The sequence below is a fragment of the Anomaloglossus baeobatrachus genome, chromosome 3, assembly GCF_048569485.1.
Source record: "Anomaloglossus baeobatrachus isolate aAnoBae1 chromosome 3, aAnoBae1.hap1, whole genome shotgun sequence".
Taxonomy (NCBI): domain Eukaryota; kingdom Metazoa; phylum Chordata; class Amphibia; order Anura; family Aromobatidae; genus Anomaloglossus; species Anomaloglossus baeobatrachus.
The window spans coordinates 161759714-161769139 of NC_134355.1; the positions used below are offsets into that span (position 1 = coordinate 161759714).

The 9426-nt window shown below is 40.9% G+C and overlaps 1 protein-coding gene across 1 annotated transcript; it reads left to right on the forward strand.

Moving 5' to 3' along the window:
* The first annotated feature begins 1607 nt into the window (after positions 1–1607).
* LOC142297189 (uncharacterized) lies at positions 1608–5869 on the forward strand. Its single transcript, XM_075341456.1, has 2 exons — positions 1608–2267; positions 5819–5869. The coding sequence occupies exons 1-2, from the start codon at positions 1608–1610 to the stop codon at positions 5867–5869; spliced, it is 711 nt and encodes a 236-aa protein (XP_075197571.1).
* Positions 5870–9426: the final 3557 nt, after the last annotated feature.

Sequence of the window (9426 nt, forward strand, 5' to 3'; positions counted from 1 at the left end):
AAGACCCCTTGATTCGGTGCATACTGACGTATGTGGACCCTTAAAAGTGACTACATCAGGAGACAATAGATATATAGTGACTTTTATAGATGACTACTCAAGATACACAGTTACATACTTGATCAAGAACAAAAGTGAAGTTTTCAATAAATTAGTAGACTATGTAACAAAGTCGAATAACAAGTTTCAGAGGAAGCCAAATGTCATTAGAAGTGATAATAAAGGTGAATTCATGGGACACAAAATAGAAAACTACTTAAGACAAAATAGTATAGAGCATCAAAAGACTGTTCCATACACACCTGAACAAAATGGAATAGCAGAAAGAAAAAACAGAACTCTGACTGAAATGATAAGATGTATGCTAACAGATTCCAAACTACCAGAGAAATTTTGGGGTGAAGCAGCAATCACAGCTACTTACCTACAAAACTGACTTTTTTCTAGAAAACCGAAAAAACCCATATGAACTGTGGCAGAGAAAGAAACCAAGTGTTAATCATTTAAGAGTGTTTGGATGTAAAGTTTTTGTATTTATTCCAACAGAAAAACGTTCCAAACTTCAAAACAGATCCATAGAAGGAATATTTGTTGGATATAGGGAAAATTGCAAAGGATATAGAATCCTCTATCCCAAAACAGACAGAGTTACGGTGAGCAACAGTGTGACATTCATTGATGATCTAAATGAAGACACTATGATTTCATTGGAAACAAAAAATGAGAAAAACAGCAGTGATATAACTGAAAGAACATCTCATGAAAAGGAAGTTATTATTGATGAAAAACAGAATACTGAAAATGAAGAGATACAACTACAAACAGACACAGAACCAAGACATTCAATAAGAGAAAACAAAGGAAAACCACCAATACGTCTTTCATACAAGGCAAGTACAAACAAAATTTATGAGTCTACCTCTTGTGAAGACATATCTCGACTTCCTGAAGAAGAAGCTAATAAATGAATAAAGGCAACAGAAACAGAAATAAAATCCATGCATGACTCAAAGACATGAACACTGACAGAATTACCAGATGGAAGAAAAGCTATAGGATGTAAATGGGTTTTTAAAGTAAAATACCAAAGAGATGGCACAGCTGAACGATACCGAGCAAGACTCGTAGCTAAAGGTTATTCTCAAAAATATGGAGAAGACTATGATGAAACATTTGCTAGGGTTGTCAAACATACTACAATAAAATCTTTGTTTGCAGTTGCAGCAATGAAACAAATGGAGTAAACAAATCTGGACGTAAAAAACGCATTTTTGAATGGGGATTTAACAGAAGATATTTACATGGAGCAACCTCCAGGATTCAAAGATAAAAGTAACCTGAACATGGTTTGTAAACTACAGAAAATTATATACGGTTTAAAACAAGCTGCTAAAGTGTGGAATAATAAAATCACAGAAGTGCTCACAAATGAAAAATTTCAAAGAAGCAAACCTGATCCTTGCCTATACTCAAAAAGACTGATAGACAGATGGATCTATGTACTCATATATGTTGATGATATTTTAGTTTGTTTTGAAAAAGAAAGGGATAAAGAGGACATACTAAGAATTCTGAATCAACATTTCGAGATCAAAGACCTGGGAAATATGAAACAGTACCTAAGAATACAGATAGAAAGAGAAGAAGATGGACGTTTCCTACTTAATCAAAATCACATGATTCAAGACATAATCGAAACATTTGGATTGAAGGATGCAAAAACAGTAAAGTCTCCAATGGAAACCAATTATCTTAAGGAGATGAATAGCGAGCAAAATGTGTTACCAAATAATGAAGAGTATAGAACGGCAATGGGAAAATTGCTGTATCTAGCAACTGTTTCAAGGCCAGACATCGCAGCAGCAGTAGGAATTATGAGTAGAAAAGTGTTGAAGCCAAACAAAAAGGATTGGAATGCTGTGAAGAGAGTAGTACGTTATTTGAAAGGAACTAGCAACATTAAACTGAAATTACCTACAAGTGATAGATGCACTTTAACTGGATACGTTGATGCAGATTGGGCTGGAGATTCAACTGACAGGAAATCTACCAGTGGCTATCTTTTCTTTCTCTCAAGCAGACCAACTAGTTGTACTAGTATAAAGCAATCTATAGTAACGCTGTCATCAACAGAAGCAGAATATGTTGCAGCAGAACATGTGAGTCAAGAAGTTCTATGGTTAAAACGATTGCTAACAGACCTAGGACAACCACAGTTGGAACCAACAAAATTAAATGAGGACCTTCAAGGATGTCTCGTTCTTAGGGTATGTGCGCACGTTGCTTTTTACCTGCTTTTTACCTGCTTTTTTGCTGCTTTTTCTTCTGCGCTGTTTAATGCCAAAATGGATGTGTTCTTCTATTCAAGCAAAGTCTATGGGAATTTGGGTTTCTTGTTCACACTATGTTGTTCAAAATGCTGCCTTTTTGTGGCAGAACTTTGGTCAAAAACTCAGCTTTTCAAAGAAGCAACATGTCAATTGTTTTTGCCATTTGGGTTTTGCACTGCAAAGCTGAGTTTTTGACCAAAGTTCTGCCACAAAAAGGCAGCATTTTGAACAACATAGTGTGAACAAGAAACCCAAATTCCCATAGACTTTGCTTGAATAGAAGAACACATCCATTTTGGCATTAAACAGCGCAGAAGAAAAAGCAGGTAAAAAGCAGGTAAAAAGCAACGTGCGCACATACCCTTACTCAGATGGAAGAGTTAACCCAAGAGCCAAGCACATTGAGTATCATTTCTTGAGGGATCACCAGGAACAAGGAATCCTGAAATTAGAGTATTGTCCTACTGAATATGACAGCAGATATTTTCACAAAGGCATTGAATGCTGAAAGATATCAGAGACTAATGAAAAAATTAAGCTTAGCTGAATAAATCCTTACTGTTGAGCAAGGGTGTTGGTATACACAACAGGCAAGGACTTCTTTGTATATGTGTGAAGTTGGAGTTTATGCTGATCTAACAGTAGATGGTGATGTAGTTTACTTACTCACGGTACTGTCAAAAGTCTTTTGTTTTCTTCTTGGTTTCCCTTTCTCTTCCTGATGCAATGCTGTATGACTGTGCTTATCATTACCTCATGTTTTTCCAGAAGTAAAGAGTTTGTTATATCATGTAATCTGCTCTGTGAACTTTGTTCTGCAACTGGTAAGCTAGAAGCTGTGCTGTGCAACAGGTTGTACATTGATGTGAGGAGTCAACCAGAGGAGGGAGTGTGCTGGATGGTCGAGCATGTGACATTGTAGTCTAAGCAATGAGAAGTCCAGCTGGTTAAACAAACATAGCAAATAAATAACAGTTCAGATCTTGACAAGACAGGCATCCCTGAATTCTATGTTTCAACCATACAGCTTTCTGGCTTCAGATTGCATAACAAAATCCTGCCAACAAATTTCCTTTTAGGCCAGAGTCACACTTGCGAGTGCATCGCGTGTAACTAGCGCAAGTCTCTTCTTGAATCACCCGGCATGGACTCACACTCTCCGGACAGGAGCATCTCAGCTGCATAGACATACATGCAACCGACCCACTCCTGTCAGGAGACTGTGAGTCTGTGCCAGGTGATTCAATGAGAGACTCGCGCGAGTTACACGCGAGGCACTCGCAAGTGTGACTCTGGCCCTAAGAAAAGTGTACCACAATCTGCTCTGTTTGTTCTGTTACATGTTTAAAAGCATTTGAGATGCACTTTACTTAACCCCTTAATTACTAAGCGTTTTTTGTCTCTACGCCTTCACACCCACCCTTCTTCCAAAGGCATTTCTTTTTTTTATTATTCAGCGCAAATCACAATATGTGGGTTTATCTTTTGCAGGAGGAGTTGTACTATTGAATGACACCATTCATTTTACTGTATATTGTACTGGAAAATAGGAGCAAAATCCAAGTGAGGTGGAATGAAAAGTAAAACACAATCATACATCAGTCTAATTATGGTGATACTAAACGTGAATTTTTTTTCATTTGGGAATTTTTTTTTTATTAGGAAATTTGTTAAAAACTTGTATTGCCATTTTCTGAGACTTGCAGCGTTTTAATTTTTCGTTGTATAGAGGTCCACGAGGACTTGTTTTTTGAAGGGCAACCTGATGTATTTATAGATACCATTTTGAAATTTTGAAAGAGATACTTTATTACAATTTTCATTTGCAGAGTTTTGGCAACAAAAAAAAATCACAATTTTGGCATTTCCATTTTCTTTCTTTTTTTTTAATTTTTTTTAGTTTTTACCATTTGGCATAATTAATTTTATATATTGATCAATTGGATAATTATTGACATAGAAATACCAAATATGTGTATTTTGTTAAGATTTGTATCTTTCATGATGTAATTCAAATTTTTATACTTTTTTTTAATATTGTTTAAGACATTTTTTTTTACTTTTAAGAGAGTTGAGCAGTTAACGGATCATCCTATCACTTATCCCATATACAGCAATACTACAGCATTGCTGTTTATAGCACAAGTCACAATCTACTATAAATGCCAAGCCAGGTCTTCAGCAGGTCTTCAGCAGGCCCCCAGCTGTCATTCCAATCCATTGGCGTCCTTCTGTTATGTAGTATAGGGGGGAACATGTGATTAGGGCAGTGTGTCTCCTGGACTTCCCACTGTAAATGCTGTTGTCAGAAAATGACAGCAAGTCTTAACAGGTTAACAGCTGTAGGCAGATGTCCAGTCCACTCACGTCTGTTAGGGCAGATGATTGTTGAATAACGCAGTCATCATCTATGGCAGGCTCAGATCCTGAGCACGCTGTATGCTGCCTATGAGCACCACATATATATGGAACTTGTCACAAAGTGGTTGAAGTGGAAAAGCTCTTTAAGTTTTGAAACAATATTAGGCCCGTTTCACACGTCAGTGAAAAACACAGACGGACGTTCTTCACTGACGTGTAAAACACGCACATGTCCCTCCGTGTGCCGTGATTCATGGGAACACGTGGGTTGTCTAAGTGGTCCGTGATTGCAGATAGAGATTAACTCACCTGTGCCCGCTCCCGCTCTCCCTGGTGCTGATCGCTCCCGCGGTGCAGCATCCGGCCAGCGCTGACCTCCGCAGCAGATGCTTCTGGGTCGGCTGTGTCGTGAATTCATGAATATGCACGACAGTAATGAGCCAGCTCAGAAGCAGCAGGGAGAACAGGCTGCAGGGAGCGCGGCTGAAGCCGGGTGAGTAAAAATGATTTTTATTTTATATGCATGTTTTTTTCTAGCACGTGTTTCACAGATTACACCACTGTGTGGTCCGTGGGACATCAGTGATGCCAGAAAAAAATGGACATGTCTCCGTGCGGCAATCACGGACACGCGGGTACGCCGCACGGAGACACTTTCAGTGAAAAATCACTGCTGTGTGAGCAGACCCATTGATTATAATGGGTCTGCGTATGTCAGTGATTCTGGTACGTAGAAAAAAAAGCACAAACGTACCAGAATCACTGACGTGTGAAACAGGCCTTAGCAAGATCTCCTTGAAATAAACTGATAACAATATCTCCTGGTGTCAGGACCATGCAATGCCTCCGGAGGGGAAAAGACACTACACAATGCCTTTTGAAACCATGGATTTGCTTGATTCTACAATCCAATAGAGAGAGATGCTCCTTATAGACCATGATAGAGTATTTAAAAATGGGCTTTCTTGCCAGTCAAACCTTTTCTATTATATTTGCATTTATTACTATTATGCAAGCATGCCTTACTTGGAATCAGTTTAACTTTGCATTTTTGCTTCAAAGATAGAGACAACAGAAAAAGTGAATTTGTCTGTTCTTTTTTTGCTTTTCATTTTTTTTTATTTTAGATGTTAATTACTAAGCTCCTTAAACCATCTTCATATCTACCGAATAAATAACAGGTAAAGATAACTTTCTGCACCAATAATTCTGCTTCGCAACTTCTTGCAATAATTGTACTTCAGATACATAATATGATGTGTTTTATGATTCAACTATAATTAAATTGAATATTTTTTCCAGCCTTTATCTACAGATGAATAATTCAAGCGCTTGTCAGCATTCTATAAAAACAAGAGTTTGCATTTATGTGTGTCCAGATTAACAGTTGAACTCTTCAGTCCATTTGGCGACACTGCATATTGTTCAGTATTGAGACTAAGGTCACAATGACCTGGGACAGTTGTTTAATATAACTCCGGTGAGGGAGGAAGGGAGGTTAGAAGGGGTAACTTGTGGAACAAGTCCATTTGGATGCACCTAACATTATTACACTAACCTGTGCGGTCATGGGCTATTATTCAAAGCAGATACTACTAATATTCCTAGTACTAACCTCTGCCATTAAGCTTACATGTATGAATTTTCACATTTTTAATACTCTTGCTGAATTTTCTTTCTGCATCTATTTTTGCATAGATGTATAATAGAAGCTGGTCTACAAACTACCAAAAGTTATTACAATATTTACTCGACTAGCACAATAGAGCCGATTTATCAATGTAATTCTGACAGTTTTCTGGCATTAAAACATTGATAAATATGATGCACATTTTTATAATGTATATGACAATGTTGGAAAATGGTCTTGGTTTTAGTGTCAGCTAAAATGGAAAAGTGGTGGTAAGAAACTCCTAGTCCCATCTATCCTTGTTTTTAGCCTATTCCTTATTCATCAACTTGCCATTTGTGAGGAAAATAGTTATGTAGTGGCCTATATGGACCCCTCTATCACTCACATTATTCTTAATTCATTATTAGAATAGCAAATGTAAAACACCGTGTGCAGAATTATTAGGCAAGTTGTATTTTAGAGGATTTTTTTTATTATTGATCAACAACTACGTTCTCAATCAACACAAAAGACTCAAATATCAAAGCTTAATATTTTTGGAAGTTGGAGTGGGATTTTTTAGATTTGGCTATCTTAGGAGGATATCTGTTTGTGCAGGTAACTATTACTCTGCAGAATTATTAGGCAACTTAATAAAAACCAAATATATTCCCATCTCATTTGTTTATTTTCACCAGGTAAACCAATATAACTGCACAAAATTTAGAAATTTTTGACATGCAAAAACAAAACCCCAAAAATTAGTGACCAGTATAGCCATCTTTCTTTATGATAACAATCAACAGCCTACCATCCATAGATTCTGTCAGTTGCTTGATCTGTTTGTTAACATTGCGTGTGTTACGGGGGGACTGGCGGATTAGGATAAGGATGTGTATTCCCAATCGCCAGTCGGGGCCACCATGCTCCCAGATGGAAAAGGAGCCGCTGGCAACCCGAAGATTAGGCAGAGAATACAGAGCTGGGTGGCTCTGAGATAACCCTGGAAACCTGGGAACCGGTCACGTGTGTAGGGACACGTCAAACCGGACGACAACCCAGTTAGCGTTTTGGTGGAGCGGGAGCTTTTCCAACCACGTGTGTATGGAACATGTCAGGTCGGATGGTAACCAGTTAGCGTTGACCGAGAAGACCGCTGCGACAGTGCCCTGTTTGCCACGTGTGTAAGACATGTCAAGCCGAGCGGTCCTCTGATTAGCGTTTCTGGTCACCACTCGACTGGCCACGTGTGTGAAGGACACGTCAGACCAGGTAGTCACACCAGTAGCATTTGACTGGGAAGCCGAGGAGGGAAATAGGGTTCACACACCCAATCCAGGAACACCCTGTTAACTCCATAGGGGTTCTGGAATACACTGCCCGTGCGCGTAGAGGGCACAACCAGACAGGTGGCGCAGCAGGTATGCTGTCCGTGTGCATAGGAGGCACAAACAGACAGGTGACGCAGCAGCCGCAGTCCAGTTAACGCCACTGGACTACTATAGCATAACTGAAATGGCAGCAAGGAAGCACAGCGCCTGACCCTGATGTGCTGAGCCATGAATCTTGGCGTGACAGGCACCGTTCGCCTAGCCCTACCTACTGCTTCCAACAAGCTTATGCCACTATGAACTCTAAGTGTAGACTGCTCACCTCCATGTTGTCTCCAGCCCCTTTTATAACCTGGGTCCGCCCCAAACCCAGGGTGGACTACAATGGCACCTCCTGGAGCCAATAGCAGAATGCCATGTCATCAGTGACATCACCAGCGGCCTATCCAGTACCGCCACATCACTGATGACCTTATGGCAACCACGCCCCAAACACCTCACCAGTCATCGTCACGACCAATGGGGAGGTGCCAGGTCATAAGGGCGGGCCTCCGCGAGCCAGTCTGGAGTGGCCACGTCATCAGGACACCTGATGCCCTCTGCCCTATCGGGTTCTGCCACCTCACGGATATGCCCAGTGAGGTCCTTACCGCACCTAGCCTCTGATGCACTAAGTGCCTGAGCATGCTCAGTAGCCTGAACAGTCTCAAAAATCATACTATCTGCCTGAGCATGCTCAGTAGGCACAACACAGGACTTAGACACAGCACGATGTCCAAGTACCTGTGCAAATAGGCTTTTCGCATTAAGTCTAGGAGCATGCTCAGTAGCCTGAACCAAGGATTTGGCCTCAGAAATGGCATTATCAGGCTGAGCATGCTCACTAGGCGAACCACTGGACTTTGGCTCTGGCTGGGGTAAATCGGCACACGCATGCGCACTAGCCACCTCTCCACACTTAGACGTGGAGGAGCAGCAGCCATCTGGATGACCCGAGACACGGCCAAAAATGGCAGCCGGCGCCTGGGCACAACTGGAACAGCAGCAGGCTGCTTGTGGCTATGGCGCTGCCAATTCGTAACAGCGTGCAGCAGCCACCACAGCCTCCCAGACACTGTTCTGCCTCCCAGACACTGCCACACTGTGGAGTAGTTGGATGGATGTGATGGAGCATTGTCCTGCAAGAAAATCATGTTTTTCTTGAACGATACCGACTTCTTCCTGTACCACTGCTTAAAGAAGATGTCTTCCAGAAACTGGCAGTAGGTCTGGGAGTTAAGCTTCACTCCATCCTCAACCCGAAAAGGTCCCACAAGTTCATCTTTGATGATACCAGCCCATACCAGTACCCCCCCTCCACCTTGCTGGCGTCTGAGTCGGAGTGGAACTCTCTGCCCTTTACTGATCCAGTCTCTGGCCTACCCATCTGGCCCATCAAGAGTCACTCTCGTTTCATCAGTCCATAAAACCTTTGAAAAATCAGTCTTAAGATATTTCTTGGCCCAGTCTTGACATTTTATCTTATGTTTCTTGTTCAAAGGTGGTCGTTTTTCAGCCTTCCTTACCTTGGCCATGTCCCTGAGTATGGCACACCTTGTGCTTTTTGATACTCTAGTAATGTTGCAGCTCTGAAATATGGCTAAACTGGTGGCAAATGGCATCTTGGCAGCTTCACGCTTGATTTTCCTCAATTCATAGGCAGTTATTTTGCGCCTTTTTTGCTCAACATGCTTCTTGCAACCCTGTTGGCTATTTGCCATGTAATGCTTGATTGTTCGGTGATCACGCTTCA

Coding starts and splice junctions, on each gene's coding strand:
- LOC142297189 (XM_075341456.1), top strand. CDS start 1,608: ATGAAACAGTACCTAAGAATACAGATAGAAAGAGAAGAAGATGGACGT. Junction 2,268..5,818: donor AAGGATGTCTCGTTCTTAGG/GTATGTGCGCAC, acceptor TTTTTATTTTAG/ATGTTAATTACTAAGCTCCT.